The sequence below is a fragment of the Plectropomus leopardus genome, chromosome 14 (genome assembly GCF_026936395.1).
Source record: "Plectropomus leopardus strain MGB_pleo_1.0 chromosome 14, ASM2693639v1, whole genome shotgun sequence".
Taxonomy (NCBI): domain Eukaryota; kingdom Metazoa; phylum Chordata; class Actinopteri; order Perciformes; family Serranidae; genus Plectropomus; species Plectropomus leopardus.
The window spans coordinates 10501019-10525615 of NC_142189.1; the positions used below are offsets into that span (position 1 = coordinate 10501019).

General features: G+C 41.2%; 1 protein-coding gene across 19 annotated transcripts in view; it reads right to left on the reverse strand.

The window, feature by feature from the left end:
- Positions 1-24597, reverse strand: part of tnika (TRAF2 and NCK interacting kinase a) — an 81723-nt gene extending 57126 nt beyond the window's left edge. For 13 of the 19 annotated variants that reach the window (XM_088087507.1, XM_088087506.1, XM_088087503.1 and 10 more), the window contains exons 1-2: positions 24168-24596; positions 7217-7282 (exon numbers count right to left, since the gene is read on the reverse strand). In XM_088087507.1, coding sequence (XP_087943633.1) covers positions 7217-7282; positions 24168-24224 — 123 coding nt within the window. In that variant the 5' untranslated portion in view covers positions 24225-24596. Of the gene's footprint in view, positions 1-7216; positions 7283-24167 lie in introns of all 19 variants that reach the window. The other 6 variants (XM_042500203.2, XM_088087511.1, XM_042500202.2 and 3 more) reach the window with 2 other exon arrangements.

The window sequence follows — 24597 nt, forward strand, 5'->3', positions numbered from 1 at the left end:
AGGAAGGAGGAAGGAGGAAGGAGGAGGAGGAGGGAGGAGAGGATGGCCTGGGCGCAAAACAAGCAGGGACACTGCAGGTAAAAGCGATAAAGAGAGACAGAGAGACAGAAAGAGACAGGTGTGATTGGTTAACAAGATAAAGCGTTTCTCTGAGTCATAATCCTAATCTGCATCCCGTCCGTTCGTTTATATCCAGAGACCCCGGATAACCATGGCAACAAGATTATCATGACATCAGCGAACGTGTGAGGTCATAACTGCATGCGCCTTTGTTTTGATGTCTGGTCATTCATTTTAATGGGAGACACCATCAGTGACTAAGGCAAAAAACTGAACATATGACATCATTGTGAAACTTCCCCTGTGGATTAAGATGTTTATTTTTTAGAATTTTATTTTTAAATATGCAGATCATCCATTACCTAATTTATTATGCACTCATTTGTGTACACATTCAGAATAAAATCTGAACTTATTTAAAATGTATGAAATTTTACAAAACAAATCGTATTGAAAATAATTATACATTTTTAGACAGTGTAAATTTCTGACTAATGACTATCACAATAAAACTTTCCTAGCTGATGACTTGACATTAAAACATTTTTTCTTTTGTATTACAATTTTGATGTTTAAATATGCAAATGAGGTCATATCTGATTAAATATGTGCATTTGCCTCCACTTTCACAACAAAAAACTAAACTCAAATAAAGACCTAAATGTATATTAGGTGTATATTTACCTTTCACTAGTCTAAAAGAAGACATGTAATGGAAGCAAAATTAAGATGTGCATGAAAAGCCTATTGCACCTGAGTTGTCTGACCTCAAAGAAACCAATGGGAAGACTTGCATACAAACACCACCCTCACTCCTGCATCAACCACACACAACATGAACGCATGTCAACACAAACGTGCTCCTCCTTTAAACCCTTGTTCGCACACATTGGTTTAAACACACACCAATGCAGTAAAATGGAAAGCACACAGCTGCTCTTTGTACAGAGCGGCTGTCACAGTGGGTGAGCATATAAAAGCCCATACGGCCCAGGTCCCCAACCGTCGCTTTGTGTGTGTCTCAGAGTGACTGGTGAATATTTAAAGAGTGTGGAGCACTTTGCCTGAGGAGGAGCAGAGTGGATGTGTGCTGTCATCAGAAAGAAAAAGATTGGTTGCCTCCTTTTTTTCCCCTGTCGTCTCTCTCCTGCTATGTCGCTGCATGGCGACAGCAGAATCACAGTGAGAAAGTATGTGAAAACAACCCACACAGAAACCCACAGAAACACAGGAAATGTTGTGTTGCCGCAAAAGCCGAGGAGACAGTCGATGGGCAGAATGTGTCATCCCTCATGTGTCTGTGCTGTGTTCATATGACCGAGATATGATTAGTTGCCCTCTCAACTTGTCCTTGCATCCATCACAGAGAAAAATGACTTGTCCTGCGGGAACTACAAGGAGCTGCGATCAATCAATTTGCTGATCAATAAGTCTGTCAGTCAATAAGTCGTCCTGTCAGTCAGTTAGGGAATGAGTTCGCCAATCAGTGGCTAAGAAAGGTCCTAGTTCCCGCCCTCTGCCGTGGCACTGTGTGAGGCTTCCTCAATTCTGAGAACTGCAATTCCCATAAGCCCCATCAAATATTCACAAGCATCAGAAAGAGAAGGGTGAGACAGAAAAGAAACAGAAGCATGATAAAATAAAAAAAGAGAGAGTAGGGGAGGGAGAGAGCGAAGGAGAGAGACGTGGCAAAAATATAGGAAGGAAATACCAATGAGGGAGCGGACAAGGGGAGATGGAGAGACGGAGGGAGCTGAGGAAACAGAAAAGAGAGAGGATGACGGAGAGGCAGAGAAGTGGAGAGAGAATGTGTTTAATTATTCAGCATACCCGTGTTCTCTATTTATGGCCCTTTTAGAGCAGCCAGTAGAAGCTATATATACACATACTGTAGGCACAGGCTGCTCCCTTAAGTAAAGCTCACCAGGGAAGTTTCAACCCAAAAAAACAGGGGAAACAAGAAGAAAAACGTGATTACATATTGATAAAAGAAGTGTGCTGAAGCGAGGGATGAAGGGGATGATTAGACAGAGGAGGGAAAACAAGGAAAAAGAACCACCACGGAGATGTAAGATGAGAAAGGGAGCTAAAATTGTCATTTCGCTGCGGCCAGTCGTCTATCACGGCTCTCAGCACCAAACTATTTTTTACTGACAGGCGAAATGCAACAAAAACAACAACCTGGAACAACTTTTCAAGATATTGTTTTTAATTGAGATGAGATGTTGGGTGTGTGTGAGTGAGAGGAGAGAAGAGATGGAGAGAGAGGAAAGAGCAGTGTGGAGCAGATCTGTATCATTTAACTAGATGGGGTAATGGAATTGTTGATAAAACCCGTTATCTCTCTCTCCCAGACACACACAACTGCAGCAACATGGCACATTACCGGCCCTCTAACACCAATAACATAAAACACAGTGCTGGCCAGTACTATCACACACACAAAAGGGTGCATGCATGGGTACACATGAACCTACATACAGTATCTCTAGCTTCATTACACATAGTACAGCAAGTAAAAACTACTGCAGCAGAATGCAGAAAGACTGGTTTTATAGTCGTTTTTTTGCCACAGCGAAAATACTGGTGTATCTGATCTGAGAAATGGTTTTAAAAAATGAATGTTTTTCACGAAAGGTCCAGTGTGTAGAATTTAGGAGGAGATGTTGGCAAAAAGGGTATATAATATGCAAGTTTTCTTTAGTGTACAATAACCTGAAAAACAAGAGTCGTGTTGTGTCACTTACTTAGAATGAGCTGTTTATGGCTACCTAGAGAGCGGGTCCTCACTCACAGAGTCCGCCATGTTGCACAGCCATGTTTCTATAGTAGCCCAGAAGAGAGAAACCAAACATTGACTGCAGGTAGGGCCATTTCCGTTTTTGCATCGGCCATCGTAGTAAGCAAGCCAAACAGCATCAGAGAAACAGATCTTAAACATGAAACTGCTTTACTCAGTGTTTTTACAAGTTTTAATCACCTGGTCCATTTGGTTTGGAGAGGAAGAGACCTCTGCTAATAATTTGGCTTATGGTAAAATACCTCTGAACAATGAACACTAAATGAATTTTAAACAGGAGTTCACACTTTGCATATGGGAAAAGTTTCAGCCGGTTGAAACCTGCAGTCCTCACTGCTAAGGGCCACTGCATCCTACACACTGCTCCTGTGTGATGCTTTCAAGTCATATTTCTGTTGCTCAGGAAGCTGCTCAGGAAATTTGGCTTGTTTTTAGCTTCCACCTGATGCATTTTTCACTTCATTTGCAGACTTCTTAAACTTTCAATAAGCCCAAGTGTAGCATGAATTGGTCTATCTGCATATATGAATTATTCATTTTCAGTGAAATGAAAAGCTGCAATTTTGTAGTTAGGACAATTGTATTAAATAATAAACATTTCTGCAAAGATTCAGCAAGGAACATAATAAAGATTGCTTGGGTAGCAGAGCTGCCTAAAGATTCTTAATTCTCAAAACTGCTGCAGCAAACACTAGTGTGAAGGAAAATATCAAGGCACAACTTGTTAACTTGCAGTCTATGATTGCAGATACATTAGAGCAAAACTGGCCCCTGGCCACTGAGCAATTGGCCAATTGAATGTATTTTTGGAATCAAAACGAGGAATAAAATCGTGTTTACAGCCTGCCTGACTCTAATCTTTACATCTGAAAAAATTCAAAGTCCACCTCCACAGCACACAGACAAGCATTCATTGATCCAGACTGCAGATACTACAGTCCAAAGCTATCTACAGTATGGCATTTCTATGTGTCATTTTTCTGATATAACAGGTGTCTAAAAATGGTTCAGAGAGCGGGAGCAATTCCAGTTCACTAATACGCACCAGGCTGAAGGTCAATTTATCATCTCAGTGACTCTGAGATTCACCTGCTCACAAGAAGTTGATCCTCTTCATGCACGCAGTTTGCCTCAACCGCATGAGGAATTTTAAATAGATGGCATTTTTACTCAAGTGACTCTGCCCCTTATCTGTATGTATGAATCCAATATTTTCCAGATGACACGTCTACAGCACGAGAGGAGAAATATTTGAAGCATTACAAAGCATTTTTAGCATATTTTCTGCCTTTGGCACAATTATTTCCAATTAGTCTTTTCATACTTAATCTTATTATTACTTTCTCATATAAACATGTGGTTTATAATATGGCAGAAAACAGTAAAAATTACATTGTTTTGTTCACACGGCCCAAAAACCAAAGCTATTTGGTTTCCCATCAGACAAAAAAGTGGCAAATCTAATGAATCAAAATAGTAACTGCTCAATTTATTTTCAGATATTCATTTTCCGGTTTACATGAACTTTGCTTTGAATGTGCAATACATTTTTAATGAGGTTTCTGGCCTAAAGGTTTACTATATTGGGCATCTAAAGGAAAATTTGAGGATAAATAGTCGAGCAAAAAACAGGCAATGTGCTAAATAAAACAAACTTTTCACTTTACAAAGCTTACCTAAATTCTATGCATTTCAAACTTCATAAGCAGTCGGCGATCTGTTCATTTTTAATGTTGGAAGGATAGCCTCTCAGACTCAGTAGCTGAGTAGCATTACATAATATGATTATGTATGAAGTTATCATGTATTGAAGTATTTCACCAATATAACGAGGTTCCTCACATAAAACTAAGCCATTCATTTGGTAAAAAGGTACAAATACTTTTGAAATTGGTGCCACATGATCAGAGAAAACACAGAAAAAGGATGCCTTTGCTCAAGAAATAGAAAGCTACCTACAGCTACCAGAATTTTATGCACCTGATAAGACCAATAAATGCTCCCGCTGGTGTGCGATGTAATGTGGAATGGACCGTGTGAAAAAATTGCGGCCAGCCGTCACTCATATTACAGTTAAACAGTAAGCCAAACTTATTACTGAAAACATTTTAGGGGGTGGTTATGCAACGCAGGAAGAGAATCTTTGTTAATATGTTGATCATTTGTTGATCATTAGTTCATATTTAATTTGCTCAGTTTTGTCATTTGATCTGTTTTTTTCAGCCTGTTTTCACTGTGAAGAAAACTGTATTGCACCCACTTCCTTCCCTCTTCCTGTTCACTGTCTCTCCTTATTGCAGCTAAATCTGTCATTAAAATATGTGTCAGAAAATACATTAGAAGAGAAAGTCAGTGAAGTGACATAAAATTGATTTCTGACATAATATTGATCGCTTAATTGTACCATTTGGTCAGATTTAGTCTGAATTTGGGGGAGGGAGGGGTGAGTCTCTTGATCAGCTGTACACTCTTTGTGTCAGTGGTGGCAGCATGGTTGGCGGCCAATACGCAAATGCCGGAGTAAGGCCTTTATTGCAAGTGACGGCTCCAACAGCCAGCCAAACCGGATGACGTATTTGACATCATTTGGCAAAGTTTTGCCGTGGGGGGAGGAGGGATATCTAGGCACTGGTTAGGTGAAGGGAGGTTTACCACAGTTCATCTACACATACTGCATTGTTTTGATACAAAGCTGGTTAAATAATTAGCAAAGTGCCTCTTCAAGGCATGACTTTTGTCTGTGAGTTTCCTGGTCACTAAACCGGCGCTACAGATGCTGCACCAGTTAAAATATAAATGCTCTATCCAACTTGAATCATTCTAAAAGATTTATCAGCCATAGGTGTAGGTCCTGTAAGATGACATCTGGGGTCCAGACTCCAGGGTTGGAGAGGGATGGCAGGTTAACACACAAAGTGTCTCCCCTTGTCATCCCTTAAATCACCTACATTTCATAGATGAGTCACATTTGGATCTTTTGAACCAAAAGCAGCAACAGAATCATTCTCGGTATAGACTCCATTGACTATTACACACTGTGTGACACCCGATCACAAACCCCTGTGGATCAGCTGTACAGGCTGCAAACCCAACAGGCCGGTGCTGTTGCCATAGGCGCTCTGTGGCTCGGTAATGTATAGGAACAGACTGGCTGAATGTCAGCCAGCAAATGAGCCGTGACTTTCACCAAGACAGCAGAGTCAGCAATAGATGGATACACATAACTCTCCTGTTCTCCATTCCTTTTGTGTTTTTTCATCCTTCTGTCCCTTCACACACACAGACACACATACACACACGTGAGGATGTCAGATTATTTCTAGAGGCGTGAAGAAGTATGTCCGACCTCTGCCTGACCTTTTATCAGGTCCAATCAGCTGGAAGAACAGCTCCTCTCCATCACCACCTGACCTTGACTCTCCGCTCCATTACACGCATTTTAACATACAAAAAATACATGTGCTCACAGGGGCCTTCACATGTCCACACCTTCACGTATTTGAGCAAACACATGTTTGTCCCAGCTTCGGGGGTTAATAAACAAAGTGTCACAGGCTGGTGCCACATCCTGCAGAGTGTCAGGATGAAACAGCAGAATCAGGAAAAGGAAGCGAGGACCAGAGGACGGCGGGCCATCATGGAGGGAAGAGGAAGTTGGGACAGTGACATGGAGGGAGAGATAGTGTTTAAATGGCAGCAGGGAAATAGCTAAGTCTAGCTGAGTCCAGCTGACAGCGAAACCCTCAAACCACAGTGATGTCACAACGTCACACCAACTGAGCACAGCACTTCCTGTGTCACAGAGAAACTCACTGAAATACCTCATCTGGAATAGGTGTAGACTTCAGGGAGGACACAAGCCATATTTAGAACATGTGCATCTGTACAAGTACAAAATAGTGCATAAAAAAATTACCAAGAAATCCATTATTAGATGCTGGACCTCCAACACCCTTTTTCATATGTTCCCCATCCAATATTGAAACAAAACGTATGTCCTTGTAATCTAGTAAAGAAAATATAAATCCTTTGTACAGGTTTAGAGAGTGATGCAAATACAGCAGGGAAAGAGAGAGAAAGTGAAGAAAAAGGAGTATGGGAAACTCTCTTAAAAGCACTTTAATGTGCCCCAGTTTCAGCGTCTTCTCTCTGCATTTAACTCTCTCTTACATGCGCTCCATTTCTCTCAAGCTTGTGCTGCGCTGCTTTTATCTCCTGTCTTCTCTGTTTTCTTCACTCACAGTGCACATTTCTGTTCTTTATTCCATATAGGAGAGAACGCTGATAAGAGAGGGGAACGCGCTTTTGCAAAGACAGACAAATGTGCATCAGAGTCTGTTTATGTGCATATCTTACCTTGTACACCTGCCCATAGGTGCCATTTCCCACCAGCTCAACCAGCTCAAAGATGCCAGCAGGATCCTGGAACAACAAAGGAAACAAAGTTGGATTGTTAGGATGAATCAGACTAACAGAAGCATTTATTCATACATTCAACATAAAAACTTTTTCAATGCAACAGAGTACAACATACTGTATGTAGAATCAGATTTGGACAACAATCATATGGATGACAGAGCATGACACTTTCTAAGCTACACCAATGATAGAGCACCAGTGATGGCAAAGTCAGCAGACTGGTCAATCGGGGCAATACTTTGGTCCAGACTGTAATATCTGTAATATTTTCACATCTATTGGATGAAATGAAAGACATTTTGATCAGACATACACATAGTTTCAAGAGGATGAATCAGAATGACTTCAGTGATCCCCTGATTTTCCCTCTAGCGCCACCAGGAGGTTGACATTTTTGGCTTAGGAGGCAACATTTTTTTAAAGGTATACTAGGCAGGATAATGTCTAATTTCTTTTTATCTTGCTATTTTCGGGATGTTCTTCATTTTAAGGACATAGATATAAAAATGGTCTACACAACGCTGAAAAACTGTAAATGAAGTGAGGCACAATGCCAGTCTGGGGTTGTCTTTCATTTTCGCTGGCAATACTTTTTACAAACACTAACAGAAAATTCCTACATAGTATACTTTTAACTTTTAGTTTAGTTGCATCATCAGGTCAAAACTTTAATCTGTCTTCACACATTCCCATTAGCTTCAACTGTACTCTGTGTTTAGTGCTAATTAGCGCATTTTAGCATATGATACTGAACATTACCTGCAAAACATCAACATATCACTATGGTCATTGTAAGCAAGCTAACATCATGTTTACACTAGCATTTAGCTCAAAGCATCATCGTGCCTAATTACAGGCTCACAGATGCGCTAGAATGGCCGTAGTTTCTTAGTCCGGTTATCCATATTTCAGCAGTAAATAAATACATTTCTATCTTGCTCTCACTCCCACTGCGTCAAAATCTGCCGCCTGGGTAGTGTCCCTGTCATCACTGACATACTTAAGCGTTTGTATGAGACGTCCTAGGCTTTCAACTAAACCCATGTGCATCATTATTAGATGTCCAGAACAAATGATGCAGTATAAAGAAGACTTGGGGTGGGTGGGAGGGAGGGGAGAGTTGGATGGGTTAAACAAACACAGAACTTTGACCCAGGAGACTGGTGTTTGTGTCCCATGTGAAACTAAAAGTCGGCATTGAATTATTTTGCCTCATCAGTAGCTCAACACTTCAGTTGTTGTCAGTCATCGTATCATCAACTACAACCTTTTCTTTCCCTACTCAAGTAGTTTTGTTGCCCAAACCTAACCACCAGTCATTCCATGTGACTTTCCACCAACCCCTTCTGCATCATCAATATCTACTGACCTACCATGTCAAGATACAATGCAAAAAGCTGTCCCAAGCCTCATTAAAATAACGCCAGGGTCAAAATAAGACAAGTAGGGATGAGATCACATTGGCGCTCTAACAATGGTGTGAGCTGGAGCTCTAACGCAGGCAGTGCTGATGTCTTACTCTACCAGCTGAGCTCTCTGGGTGTTGATAAACTGGTCTGAAATGCAGCGCTGGATTGTTTTAGGCTTGTGTCCAGACTAGCTAATAATTTAAGCCCACTGTCGCTAGGTTGCCAACACAGAACCCGACGCATCTCTGACAAGGAGCAACTTGAACAGAGCATAAAACCCACTGACCCCCGAACACACACACACACACACACACACACACGCACACACACACACCTCCCCCTTCCTCTCTGCCGCGTGTTGCTACGGCATTCCAACAATAGCTGGTATTCACCCTCTCTTTCCTTCTCTCTCTCTCTTTCACACTCTCTCTGCTCCGCCAGCTTCTGTTCTCCAACCAGCCGAGGTCCATCTATGTCTCTCTCACTCTTTTATCTACACATGCTTTCTTTCTCTCCTTCATTCCTGACAGTGTCCAGGACAAGTCCCTCTTTTCAACGCTCCTCTCATTCCAACAGAGTCGCAGAAACACTGAGGCCCTTTTAACAGCTTCTGTTTCGTCTCTTTTCTCCCAGTGCATCCCTTTGCTATTAAAAAGTTTTGTAAATGTTACATGGCACATTTTATTTTGTGTCTGTCTTAACTGTGTTCAACTTTGTGCCTCTTTTTTTTTGCCAGAGGTGCCTGTAGAGATGTCAGAGCTCATTTTGGGCCCTCATTTACTCAAGGATTCCATATCTGAAGTTTTGCAGGGTTGTACAGCTCCCACTCTGTTGATTTTCACTCTTAACTTTCATGGATTACCTTGAATTTACAGCCACTACTGGGTCAGCTAAAAATATACCAATAACCAGGGTGATTGCTGTCATTTTTCATTCTTTTTTTCTGAAAATGGCTCTTCAATATCATCTAGGGACAAGCCAAATATGTTTTAAAATGAGATCTTTTACAGGGGGCAAAGCTGGAGGTTTATTTTATTTCGTTGCTGATTCACAGAAATAAACTGTGGCATTGTGCAGATCCGCAATGGGACTCACGCAAAGCTTGAGAACAGACAGTATTACACGATACCCCCTTTTCACAGACATTCCCCTCTCAATAAAGCATCTTTTTATTTCCGTTCTGAAAAGCCACACATGCACTCTATTTCTACCCATCTCGTCTCTACCCTCGTCACTTCTCTCCCTGTGTCTTTCGTTCACAGTCTGTCCTCAGACCCTCTGTTGCTTTCTCTTTCTCACATCCTGTACTTCTCTTTCATGTCCTGTCTTTGAATTTTTCGGTTGAACTTTCAGCTGACTTTCATGGGGAAACACACAGATCAAAGTGTGCTGCCACAATACATAGGGAAGGAAATGACACGAGATGATGGCTAAATGAAGAGAGAAAACTAAAAGAGCCTTCTGGGACGCAACAGAACAATACTGTGTAGGCCTGCTTTCTCAAGGTGCCACTTGTATAGTCCTATACAACCCTATTCGCAAAAGACTAGTATTACCTCATGTGATTTAAAAACTACCTCCTTTGTCTGTTTCATGCAGCGCATTCAAACAGGATAAGCAAACTCTGTATTTTACTTGGATATACTGATATTATCCCATGAACATGATGAGCACAGACATTTAAAACTCCACTCCAGAAACACAGAAACACTACACAGCACCGTATGGTGACGTATGGTGCTAACCTCCCTTTATCTTTTAAATGGTAAAACAACCAAAGGATTTTGCCACGTTATGCATCTCATCATCTTTTGAGGTTTCGCTCTTCTGATTGATTTGAGCTTTTGTAATTTTAATTAGGAAAACTGTCATAGTATAAAGAACACATCAGTATTTGCATAAAATCTGAGTAAAAGAAAGTTAACTTGCAATCCAAACAGTTGTTTTATGTTAACGCTAGGGCTGAGTGAAAAACGATGAATATCTCTATATAATTTTCCTCAACAGAAATATAACAAATGCTCAAAAACTGTATGATATGCAAGTTTTTGTCGTGAGGTAGATATGGCTCACAGGTAGGGTGGATTGTTCAGTAATCGGAAGATGGCTGATTAGATTCCCGGCTAATCTAGTCAACATGTCAAAGTGTCCCAGGGTAAAATACCACACCCCAAATTGCTGTCAATGCTGCACCATCTGTATGTGAGCGTGTGTGATTGTTTACTGAGTAACAGATGGCACCCTGTATGGTAGCCTCTGCCAATAGTGTGTGAATGGGTGAATGTCGCATGTAGTGTGAAAAGTGCTTCAATTGGTCGGAAGACTAGAAAAGCTCTATAAAAGTGCAATCCATCTGCAGTACATTCATGTTCTACAAGTAAAGAATAGTTTAAACCACAACTGGATGTATCGTTTCTTCCACTTTCACTCAGGAGCAAAATTCTACCTTTAAACTTAAAATATATAATTTTTTGACATGTATCATTGTAGTTATCGGTATCAAATGACAAGAACATTTTTATGGCAATACATTTTTGCCCATATTACCCAGCCCTTATTTACGCCAGGGGTATGTTATGTTTAAGTGAAACAATCAAATAACTGAATATGGATAATAATACTAAAGAATCTAGCGATGGGAGTTTGCCACAAATCTTTGCATGTAACCTATTAATTAAAAAACAATGGTGTTTTTGAGAATTACAGTATCACAAAACATAACATCCCCATACTCAAGTATATCAATATTTTCAGCCTACTCTCTTCCCCAGATTCTCTCCCTCTCTGTTTCCCTCGTTCTGTCTCTATATGTTTGTTTCTGCGGGTCTCAGCAGACCTGTCAACCTGTCACCGCTTTCTGAAGACGGGGCCGTTTCTTGCTCTCGCCTTCCTTTTCCTGTCTTTTTTTTTTTTTTTTGCACCCTTATTTCTCTGCTGTGCAGCAGACACTCACATGTGCACTTTACCCCTCACATACGAAAACACACAAACTCATTCTCTCACACTTGTCTCAAGTACATCCTCCCGTTGTCTCGCTCTCTCGCACTCTGATAACCACACACACACTCACATAGTGTGCCAAAAGCGCACTCCTACACAAGGGCTAGTGTTCAAATGTTCTAACGAGTATGAGTGGGCTCAGAATGAGGGTATGTGTCTAACTAAACGTGTGTGTGTGTGTGTGTCTGTGTCTGTGTGTGCGAGAAAGGGAGTCAGAGAGAGACTGCAAGCCTTTTTCAACAGTGCAGACGGCAGCACTCTGCAAGCTCTGCAACTGTTTCCTTGCTATCAGGCCTTAAGCTTATGCAGGTAGATTTTTCCTCCCTCACTTTCTTTTTCTCTCTGTAAGTGTGTGTGCGTGTGTGTGTGTGGCAGCTGTGTGAATTAACTCTCAGAGCTGCATGCAAAGTTCTGACAGCAACTCCCAAGACACACTGAGGGATGCACTCTCTTTCTCTTTCTGTTATTACACAACGGAAACATTGAAATGATTAAAAATCCATGCACACACACATTGCTGTAAATGCAAATGTATGTAAGGACCACAAACAATGACAGACACATGATACAGACATGCATCTGAAGCTTAACCTCCATGCCCAACATACAGAATGAGTGCCGTGGCTGAAGAAACTCAACATTTTTGCTGCTCCAGTTCATACATGTCCTTAGGCTTGCTGATAAAAATATAGCACGGTATCATTCATATTTTATAGGCCACTTGCAGAATGAGCTCTCAGTGTGCGTTTGTCAGTGCCTTTGCATGTATGTGTACGCATGTGCACGTCTGTGTGTTGGTGGTTTAGAGGTTTTTGTGACTGAGCAATTTTGCCCCTCCTTCCCGTTTTTCTCATTTTGTGTTCCTCATTGAGCGTTTGCCAGCGTCACATGACTGCCACATGACCTCACTGGTGGCCGGTGAATCAGGGTGTGCTCCTCTGTCTGTGCAGAGCTGCTGGTTAAAAGTAACACATTAAATATAGCTTCTTAAACAACACAAATGTTTTGAGAGAAGTTAAAAGGGAAATTGCAGCCTAGAAATCAAAAATACGTACTATCCAGATTGTTTTGGTGAGTGAGCTCAAACCACCAAAAAAATAATTATTTAAAAAACTCATCAGCAATGTCTTCTTTTCAAAGTCATGACGTGGGTACTCAAGATAATCTATAAACCTTGCTGTGAGCAGTTTTATGGAGGAACTATTTTCTTTCTGCCAAACTACACCCGCCAACTGTACCATGCACAGAAGAAAGGGTGCATGCACTGCTAACTCACCCAGCACCAATTAGCAAGCTAATATTACAGCTCAGTCAAGGACAGCAAACTCCCTGTTTTTTTTTCTTTGTGTACGTCCCTTTTTTTCGCATTGTGTGTCCCCTCTCTAATTTCAGAAATTTTTTGCGGGTCCTTGAATACAGCGCAAGTAGAACTCTTCATGAGTTGTGTTGTTTTTTTGTTGTTCATTTTTTGTTGGTGTTTGAGTCACCCAGTGTAATTAATGTTTAAGTTTCACTTGCATTGCACTGACATTATGCTGCTCCGTCTGTGCCCAGAGTATGCACCGCACTCAGAGAGTGTAGCATAAAACTGAACTGTGTAAAAAACGTATACATAAAATTTAGAAAATGTATAATAAATTACAACAGCACTCCTACTAAACAGCTCCAACAACATAAAATCAATGCATGGCAGCAGATGTTTTAATCACGGGAATGTGTGGGAATCCCATGCAGATATCTCTATCTCTAATAACCGATAACACAGGGTAACTCACACCAAAACAAAGTAGACGCTACAGGTAAGAAGAAAAATATGTTTTGGTTTTTTTTTTTTGGAGTGAACTATCCTTTTAAAAATAAGATTTAAGATGTGACAAAAATCAAACAAGCACACATGAGGTCTATCTCAACACTGATGACGGTGCAATTCTTTTTACTTATTCAATAGTTTTTAAAGTCATGTCTGAGAATTTTTCAAACCCACAAAGGAGCCTTTAATTTCTGTGAGAAAACAAAATTTGACCCGCAAGGCTTTCACACAACAGCAGCAATGATATGTTTATCATTATTGTCTTTAGAAAAGGACACACTTCTCCTGAACTCAATCACCACTAATCTAGAAGTCAGAAGAAAAGCAATGTTATCTCACTAGCATTCAGTGCAACTGAATAAAGGTGGGTTATCTCCATTTTAATTCTTTACACACAACTGGTACAAGATACTACAAGGAGAGTGTTTTTCAACATACAAAAATTCTTCTTTGGTTCTGATTATTCTGCCTCCATTTCCTCTCGCTCATTCCTTTCCTATGTCTTCTTGACAGTGTATTATTTTGTGTGAAAGTAGAATGTAGTAGGATTAACTTTGGGCACGAGGACACTGAGATGGATGCAGCACTGGATCCACTCTTTCCTTTGAACAGGGGATATTGGTCCATGAGCAGCACAGGCCATTAGAAATAATGGGTTTTAGAGTGCATGGCTGCAGTTCTTGTGAAAGCCACTTTACAACATATGAGAGGACTTTTACTGACTGCATTCATTCTTTCATTCCTCAACCTAACCTTAATCCTTTCCACTGCATTCCTAACCTTAACTCTTACTCAACCAAAAGCTTAACCTAGTTCGAACATTGACACTGAAACCCTGAACAAATGATTTACATTAGAATCAGGTGTAAACACTTATGGGAGGCCTGGAAAATCAATGGAATGAGTCAAAATCATTGTAAGTTTCAGAAAAATCACAGAAAGTTTGTTATGTGTAATTAAACTGCAACAGTAATCTTGCGCGGATGACCTCCGACAGATTTTAACATGATGGCAAATTTTTCTTCTGTAGCGTTCAACGTAACGTAGCTCTCATATGCGACAAACGTTTTGTTTACCCTCACGTACATTTCTTAACTTTCTCCAGTGGTTCTGTCTCTCCATTCATGTATGCCAGCAAGCGGAGATTATGTTTGCACAGAATTTACAGGGTTTAACCCACATTTATTTATCTGTGGTAGCAGTCCACAATTAAAACATCTGCCTGCCACTAACTGATTTTCTATTTTTGAAGGTGGACTGTACATTAGGTCTGCTGTTGAAATATATATACAGTTTGGGTATTCAGTGCATCTCACTCTCAGAACGCTAAGAGGACTCTTGGCACGAATGGAGCACCAGGAATGTCATTAAAAGTGAAAATTAACCATTTATTCAGCTTCGTTTAAAAGTTTGCATTCAATGGCAGCAGCTGCTCCTCTGATCCATCTATCTAATCTGTTGAGCTCTGATCAACACCCAAGAAAGTCACAAACTGTTCCTGAGGGAAAAAAATAATTCATTGAGAGTATTGCCTGCGCTGCATTCAGGGACCTGCAAAAACCTCTGAATATAGAGAGGGAACACATAATGATACATAGGAACACATGCATTTAAAAGAAAACTGGTTTGCTGTTGTCACCCGCCTGTTGCACAATATAAACTCTAATTCTGTAAGAAACACTCTATGGGTCCTTAAAAAGTCATGGAAACGTTTTGAAATTTTGTCCGTAAAAACGCATGGGATTCCTGATGCACACGTGACACAGAACGCCATTGACTGTGATGCATTTCCTTATAACACTGGACCTCAATTGCTGGGAAGTTATGAGTACACACTCATGGGTCAACAACATAATCGGAAGTGTGACTCATCTCATGATCACCACATACAACAATAACTATAATGGGTCATTGCGCAAAACTCCTTCTCTAATGCTGTTATGTTGTGAGTCGACTTGACCCATTTAAGCTTTGAAATGAAGTTTCCTCATTATGGCACATGATCATGTACATGACAAAGACTGACGAAGTCGTCTGAATTGAAACCGATATGGTGACCATGTCTTAGTAAATGGCTTAATTTACATCATACATGACCTTGAATTTCTTTGAATTCACAAGTTAGAATATTACTCTTCATTGAGGAAGCTGAGTTGTTAATATTAATGATTGACCTGCTGTCATTGCCAAATTCTGAAGTTGACTTTAGATTATTCTCTACCTTTAAACAACCACTCTCCATCTTCGTTTTGTCATCTCTGGCTGATATTTAACCTTTCCAGATAACTACAAAAAATCAAGTGCCTGAAGGACAAACACTTAAATACAGAGAAAACAAAACCACAACTGGGATTCTCATCTGAACCACTTTGACTCTGTATGTTTGCATCAGGTCTGTAAATCTAGACATCTGTTTTTGTCAGCAATGTCAGCTTTAATCACAAAAAGAACACAAATGCTACTGAGTGTAAAGAGAAAATGGCAGGATACACATAAGCGGGCTGTATCCTGCAGATAAAAGGAGGTTTTTTTTTGCAGGAACATGAAATGTATTAGCCACACAGGCCTTGACATGAGCCTGACATTATCAGTTAAAAACCAAACATTTCTATCTACATCTGTCACACACAAATACAATATTTAACAATATTAACATGTGACGTGTGAACTAGGAGCAAAAAAAAATGCATGAGTATTTTTGTAAACATGCTTCATCTTGCAAAAACATCAACAGTGCAATATTTCCACTTGAACAGAAATAAATTATTGCAGAAGCAGCAAATCTAATTTGTGAGACTGTATTCACACAGTGGCACAAATTAATGAGATAAACTACATTCTCAAAACATACTGCACTCATTATAGACAGAAGAACAAAGCAATATGTTCTGTGTTCATGCAAAGTCATGAAAGTAACATCTTAGACCTGCTACATGCTGTTCGTTATCTATTTCCTTGTGTACAGCAGAACTTCAGCTGATTTTGTCATTATCAGTTTATCTGCTGATCCTGTTCATCATGCATTCCTTTAGCTAAAGAGCAAGACGAAAAGTACTGCGTTGTCCTTACTGAGGAATTCAGTTATGACTAAATCAACCAGATCTTAGTTAAAAAATTACATTCATGCGGTCACTTTTATACTGTAGCACACTTAGCTAAGGATTCATGGGGTTTGCAGCAGAGTGATGTTATATCTAAAAAGTTAAGATAATTATAATTTAACAGCAGTACTCGATATCTTAGTATTAACAGTGACTCACATTACTACATGTAGTGTGGAATGTAATATAAAAGAGGTCGCTCATACTGACAAATCTACAGGGAATCATGACCCGACTGTGAAGCTCCCGTCACTACAGAGCATTTTAAACTCCTTCAGCTCATCGTCACTCCATTCTCACCAAGCTAGTTTCCAATGGAGCTACACCTGGCTATTTTTTCATTACAGATTACTCTGCCATTTTTTTTTTATTTTATTTTTTTTTTTTTACAATTAATCAATTAATCCTTCAGTCTATGAAATGTAAAAAAAAAAAAAATGTTAGAGGTACTGTATGTAACTCTGGAGAAAGATAGGTGATTGCTGAGTTTCATTCCAAGGTCATCAAATACCAATGCTTTCCGTTTTAGAAATCTGAATCACCAAATCAAAGCGTTGGTATTTTAAGACCTAGGAATGAGACTCAACTATCAACGATCAACTAACCATATTTCTCCAGAGTTACATACAGCACCTTTAAAAAATGGCCATCACAGTTTCCCAGAACCCAAAGTGAGTCTCAAACCCAAAGACTCATTTTCTATCACAAATGTCAAAGAAAAGCACCACAATTTCACATTTAAGAAGCTACATCCAGCAAATGTGACATTTTCAATTAAAAAAATGACTGAAATGATAAATCCATTATCAAAATAGTAAGTAAATACAGTTGGTGTTATTATAGTTATTATAGATGTCTGTTTATTCATCTGACAACTGCTATTTGCCATTTTCAGCAAGAAGTTCTGTTAAACTGACTGTATGCTACTTGCCCAACACCAAGTGGCGAACAGACAATATTAGCACCTACATGTGGCTAGTAGTGGAGCATTTAGCAGCTAAAAAGCAAAACATTTCATTCAGATAATAGTGGACAGCTGAAGAAGCTAAAAAGAGAAACTTCCCCCTGTTACTCTGTGTCTGCTGGATATGTAAATAGGCAAGTGTTTTTTTTAACTAATGTCTTGATGCAGTAAAATGCCTCTCTGAGACTTTGGCTGCTCCAAATTATGCAGATCTACTGTGCATCTAAAGTATATGTTTCACTAGGCAGCAGCAGCCAGGTGAGTGCAGTTAGTGTCTATAGAAAGTGAATTACAGAGAACTGAGGTAGATTGAATTAGAGACCCTAAGAGGATGATCGGAGTCATGCTGGGGCCGGGTCTGCCTCTTATAAAAACCACTTACACTTAACAACATGGCTCACCACTGCTTGCTTTTACGAGTAGATACTGTGGTAGCCTAATTCCCAGAACGTCTCACCCAGACATGTACAGTACATTAACAGGAGTCAACTCTTAATCACAGATTTACAGCCTGCCAAAGACGATGCACGCCGCAGAGTCTGTTCTGCGATGCTAATGAACCCATCCGCTCCTCGCCTCTTGCCTTCCATCAGTCTCTGCCACCTTGTCATCTCACACCTTTTCCTGTCATCCCTCCGTCCATCCCTCCGTCCCTCTCATCACTCATCCTTTCTTCTCAATTTTTGCTTGCCTGTTCTCTCTCCCTCTGGTGTTTCGATCCATCTTTCTTGACTTCCTGCCCAGCACCATGCGAGGAAGCCACAACAGTGGGATTCAGCTCCTACTATGGACTTTGTTTACATGCACGTGATTCCTCCAAGCACTTCAGATCTAGTGTGTGTGTGTGTGTTTGTGTACTTTCTCTGTTACAATGTGAGAGGTAAGAAAAAGAAAGAGTACGAGCTAGGGAATGTGGTCATGTGCATACTCATCTTTTAATGTGTCTGTAAATGTCTTAAAAGCACGCTTATGCATTAAATTAAAAATACTGATGTAGAAGATCACAGCATTTGTTTATTTTAGCATCGTCTTTGCTGTGTTGTTTTTGCACAGCACTTGAAAGACATAATTTGTAAATCAGCCAGGGTGGCCGCTACTCTGAAGTGTTCTTCCTTGAATTTCATCGACTTTATCTGCTCAGAAACTGTTTACAATAACAACAAACCGCTAGTGTTTTTGCTAGAAAGATAAAATGCATCACTGCTTGTGCATGAAAGATATTTGCAGGAAAACATGTCCTCAGTCTAAATATTCCAATACTTTACACCAAAATAACCATTTGTGTATCAACTCAACCCATGTTAGGTTGTATTTGTGAAGAAAACTTTGTTTTTCTTGCCAGAATACAAAAAACGAAAAAATAACTGAACCGAAAGTGAAACTTAACTATCTTTAAAGCCAGACTCCAGCGACAAAAACCGTAATTTTACCTTGCTAAACATGGGAGCTGCTGATCTAACAGTGACTCCATCCAATAGCTTGACTGTGTTATTGTGCAACTGTGGGGAATCTGATCTAACCCTTTAAACCCAAAGTCACACAATAACACAAACAAAGTAATATATTGAGGGAGTTCTGGACAAGCAAGTCTTGTGTTCAGCAAGGTAAAATTACTGTTTCCGTTTGTGGGGTCTGGCTTTGAAGAGGTAAAGATAAGTTGCATTTTCTGTTCAGGTCCTCATCAGAAAGGGCTATCCATTTAGAAAATACAAAGCAAACAAGATACTTAGATTAGACAAACTGAGTTGTGTGAGAGTTTGTAAAATGATTTTTTATACAGTATTGCTGTCATTGAATGTGGACCCCTATGATTTCAATTCATCTTTCTTTTTTGGGGTGGGGGGGTGTTCTTCATTCACCATGGAGGCATGAAAGGAAAACAAACTTTTCTTCTCAAGCTCAACATAAGACGGAGTGAGTAATTGTTAAACAAAAGGCAGTTTGGGGGTTGAAGTAATCCTTTAAGACAGCAATTCTTTCCTAGATTTGGCATCGGCTGAATCATTTATTTCCTAAATCAGCCATTGAGAGCAAGTATCATAAAGGACACTTCCACAGTAAGTAATCGATTATGGATTTAATTTTGCTTTGGAGATTTTGTGCATATGGAGCCAGCTTACATCTTAGTGCTTGTGTAAGTGTAGCAGAGAATTAAAGACTTTATGTGGCTCCACCAGTGACTTGGGGGGAGAAATAGGTCAACTAGAAGCAGGCAGGCAGAGTGGAAAGGAGGGTGGGAGGGAGAGGGGCATTTCTCAGCGACAGACTGCCATACAGTATATAGACTATTCATGAATAAGCTCTGTGTAAGCCTTGGGCACTGCTGTGGCCCCGTTACTATGGCGTCCATGGTGAGGGGCCGAGGAATGCGGCCTTACTGGGCAACGGGGACAGAGAGGGAGGGAGGGAGGAGATCTGGAGAGGGGTCTTTGCTTCGCACTACTTTAGTCACTGGTCACATCTCCACCTTTTCGCCCGAGCACAGCAGCCTCTGTCACTTTCTTCTTCTTTCTGCTCTCTGTGTCTCATTGTCCCTCTAAGTCCCTGTAAGCTCGATTCATCTTCACACGTCCCATTTCTCTCTCTGGATCCATCGCCCCGGCTCTCTCCCTCTGCGTCCTTTTCTCTGACCCTGTCACTAATATCCCTTCATCCTCACCTGCTCTCTCGCTTTCATCTCAGATCTCACACCTGAGTCCCTGCACAGCACATTTGTGTATTGCCACAAAGTGTGTGTCTGTGTGTGTGCTAGTGCGAGTGTCTATACTTCCTGCTGGTTTGCCATCTGTTGCTCTCGTCAGCTGACTGGATGAACCCGTGCTTCTGACGCCTCTGACCCGCGTGTGTGCGCACGTGTGTGTATCACTTTACATAAAAACCACTGTCTGTATCAAATCTGCAGCGCTTCGACCTCTTCTGGTCTTTTGGTTGTCATTGTGAGTCACGCACAACGACGGGGACATCTCCACATCTGCCTCTAACTCTGGCCTTTCCCACTCGAGTGAAACATGCGGCATCTTTGCAGGTGCTGAGGGTTGATGTGCGACACCGCAGTAAATGTCCCAGGGAGCTGATGAGGCACGAGAAAAGCAAGTGAGAGAGAAAGACAAAGAGGAAAAAAGAGGAAAAAGTGCAGAGACAGCAAACATAAAAAGCCACTTCTCTCTCCACTCTACTTCCCACTCAATTCTGTCTGTCTCTTTGTATCAGTGTGTGTGCGCGTGTGTGTGCAATGGTCAGTGTGCCGAAGACCGGCCGAGTGCAAGAGCAAGCTCTGCACCACGAACCCCCTCCATAAACACACACAAACACACACAAACACAATCTCCATCACCACCACCACCACCAATGCCAGTATTATAATCACCAACCCCCCACCCCCACCCCCTCCACCTCGTCAGAGCCAGCTGACCTACTTCCTGTCTAGCCAGTCCAGTGGTTGACTGTACACTCATCTGAGAGTGTGTGTGTGTGTGTGTGTGTGTGTGTGTTGGGGGGGGCACCATGATAAGCCAAAATACATGATGGAAAGATGGAAAAATGTGAAGGACAGGAACAGAAGGAACAGGAGTGGAACAAGACAGAGATTGGGGCAGTTAGAGAGACAAAGAGTGCATGTCCCAGCTTGGTATGTCAAGATATTAATCTTGTTTTCTTAAAAACTTAATCTACATCTTCCTTAAGATCACAAGCTGTTGTTCTGTTAAACACTTCTCTAGAATTTGGCTGACGTGTTTGCAGATGAGAGACAGCAGAAAGACACTTTTTAGGAATAGCTACATCATTGCATTGTGTACGCTGCCAACGAAGCTTTAACGCATTTACATCAAGTTTTAGCCTTTTATTTCCCTTTAACTATCCAAGACTGAATGTTTTTATGTTGTTGTTTTGTTTTTGTTTTTTTTCGCACATTTTCATGGATGGAAAAATATTTGGGTTTACACACAATATACTCACCAGTAGAAATGGTGGTATTCTAAATTTCTGTAAACCACTGATATATTTGTAAATTTCTTGTGTATTACAGCAATACTGACTTTTTCATCAGGAGGTGGAGGGGATGGTAGATGACGCAAGACCTTGGCAAGACGACTGCCAAGCTGCAAACCATGACTGTCCCAGACCAACAAACAACAAAAGTGGTTATAAAAACTGTGATTGTGGCACCAAAATCAGGTATTTTAAGCCAAAACATGATCTTTTCCGAATCACAACCAAGTGCTCTGTGCTAAAAGTTTCAACTTCTACTAAATAACTGTATACAAATGTTACATATCCATGATTTGCATAAATGTGAAATGCCGACATTTATAGTGATTGGGTTGTAGCACACTGCTGTCTTTAGCTGAATCACAAACTTTTAGTCAATATTGGAGATGACTGTTGGGATAGCAATGTTAGCCAGATGTTTGACAGTGAAACATTTAATCAACTATAGGATTGACTGCCAAGATATTTGGCACAAATATTCAAGGTTCTCTGAGGACAAATCCAAAATGACTTTGGGGGTGACAAACTGAGTCTGAGATGTCCCAAAATGGCCACTGCACAGAGGATAAATCCTTGTGATTTAGTTATCCTCAAACAATTTCTTGCCGCACTAGTGGCAAAAATTAATGAACAGCAAAGTCAGCTGTTCAGTTGTCCCAAATTGTTTTTTCGTTCAGTTCTTTTGGTCTTGTTGAATCTTTGAGCACAGGAGAAAATAACTGACTCTCCGTGAATCCACAGCATTGTTGAAGCATAAAAAGAGTTAAAGTTTATATGCTACATAATAATGTTCAAATGCTTCTGTGACTGTGAATCTGTGATTTGCAGAAACATACGATGCCAACATTTATTCTGCTGATTGGGTTCACAAAAAGCTTAGATCAACTGTAAAAGTTTGAAGCAAGTGACCTATTAGTGGTATAAAGGGTTTCTCTGAAGGCTCTTTATTAATTCGAGTAAGATTCAAACAAACCATGAGGTTCTTTTAGAGTTTCTGTATGACCGTGCACATATTCACGTGCAAACATATAACATAAAAATAAAAGAGAGGTCAAATGATTACTATTGATACACTCTCATACAGCATGACCAGTGCATGTAAAAACAAATGTGAGCATTTGTATGTGTCCTTGTAGCTGCAGTGCTTGACATCATGCCTCTGAAAGAACAGGACATGCATGGGCTGACTCCCAATGCACAGACACTTCCCTCCTCTTCCTCACTCCTCTTCATTGTCTCCTCTCTCTATCTGTATCATTCACCTCGTCTTCCTCTTTCATGCTCTTTCCATTCTACCTCTAATTCCGACACACACACACACACACAGACACACACAAAAACACACACACACAGTGAAAACATGCTGCAGGTGTGAACCTCAAAAGTAACATTTGTTCTCGACATTCATTCACCTCCCTTGTGAACATCACTCTTCATGCAGGCAGGGCAGGGAGTCGGGCAGAGACAGATAATGCTAAGAGACAGGGCGGCTGGCAGATAGACGGGGAGGTGCATTCAGTCAGTCAGACAGACAAGACGCCGGGACAAACGGGCGATAAAATTGATAGGAAAAGAAGACAGAGCGTGAGGGTGGATGGCTGAGCAGCTGTGACTTTAACAGAAACACAGAGACAAACAGACTGACATGAAGAGACAGAAAGAGACAGAATGAAAGGGATAAAAATGGACATGCGGGCACAATAAAGCACAAACAGGTAAATACAGGCAGCAACTGCACTGTGTGTGATGTTTCTCAGCTCTTCAGCTGGAGCCCTGTTCTCATGTGCAGCATCCCTTACTTGTCTGCAGCTGACTATCAGCCCAGCAGACACCCACACAGAATAACACACACCATGCCCAGTGAAGCGAAAACATGGGTATCCACGCATAAACACAAGCGCAGGAGGCTGTTTGTGTCTGTCTGAGAGTGTGTGTGCTGTGGTTTTACAGCACCGGATGAACAAAAGAACTGGCTATTGCAGCATGCAAAGCTTCAGCTCTAAATGAGAGCAGCTGACTACAGGTAGGCTGGCACACACAGACAGAGTAGATAGCTCCAATAACAGCACCATAAATGAGAGAGAAGGGGGGTCAATTAGGGACTGAAAACGAGGAAGTTTTCATGTCTCGCTCTCAAAAACACACACACCACACAGCAGTGTGTGGGAGAAATGGGTTAAATTCCACTGCTGTCTGGAGGCTGATGGGCCTATAATAGCTTGGCCACAGAAAAGAAAGATACACAAACCCCCCTTATCCAGGTCAGCAGAATCCCAGCTACAACCTCAGCATCTCACACACACACACACACACACACACACATACATACACACACAGACCATCAACCTTCCTGTTTAGTGCCTTGAATGAAGATGGGGCTTCAGATGCGCGAGGCAGCTGTCAAGTTAGTTAATGTCTATATATAATTTGATCTATAATTTGACACATTGTGGCGGCCTGGCTCCCACACATCCGCCTCTTGCAGCCTCCTCCTGCCGGTTACTATTCAGGGAGCGCTGTCAGGTGCAAGAGAAGGAGAGACACGCGCGCGCGCACAACACACACACAGCTCTGTCAGCTTACACTGGAAAGACGCAAAATAAAACTGTCTTACCCTCAAAGCGGACAGGTCGATTTCATCCAGACTCCGAGCTGGAGAGTCACTCGCCATGATGGAGGACACAAAAAGCTCTCAGCTGCCCCCGATATCCTGAAACGGCCTTTGCTGTCACGACTGTGTGGTCCCTCTTCTGCTGCTCAGTCTCCACTGACCCCCCACCCACCCCACCCCCTCTCTGCTGCTACACTGATGTTTTAGAAAAATAATAATAACAGTCCGTTTTGGTGAGCGGCGGGACGAGCCACGGGCCGGGAGCGCACAGCTAAAGCGCAAACTCGGGCTGGATGGCAAGCGAGAGCGCCGCATGTGTTAGTACCTCCAGATCCATGTCTGCCGGACGGAGACGGAACAGAGAAAGGTGAAGCGCCGTGGAAAGTGGATCACTGCTAGTGTGTGCTCGTCCTGGAGCCGCTGCTGTGACAGC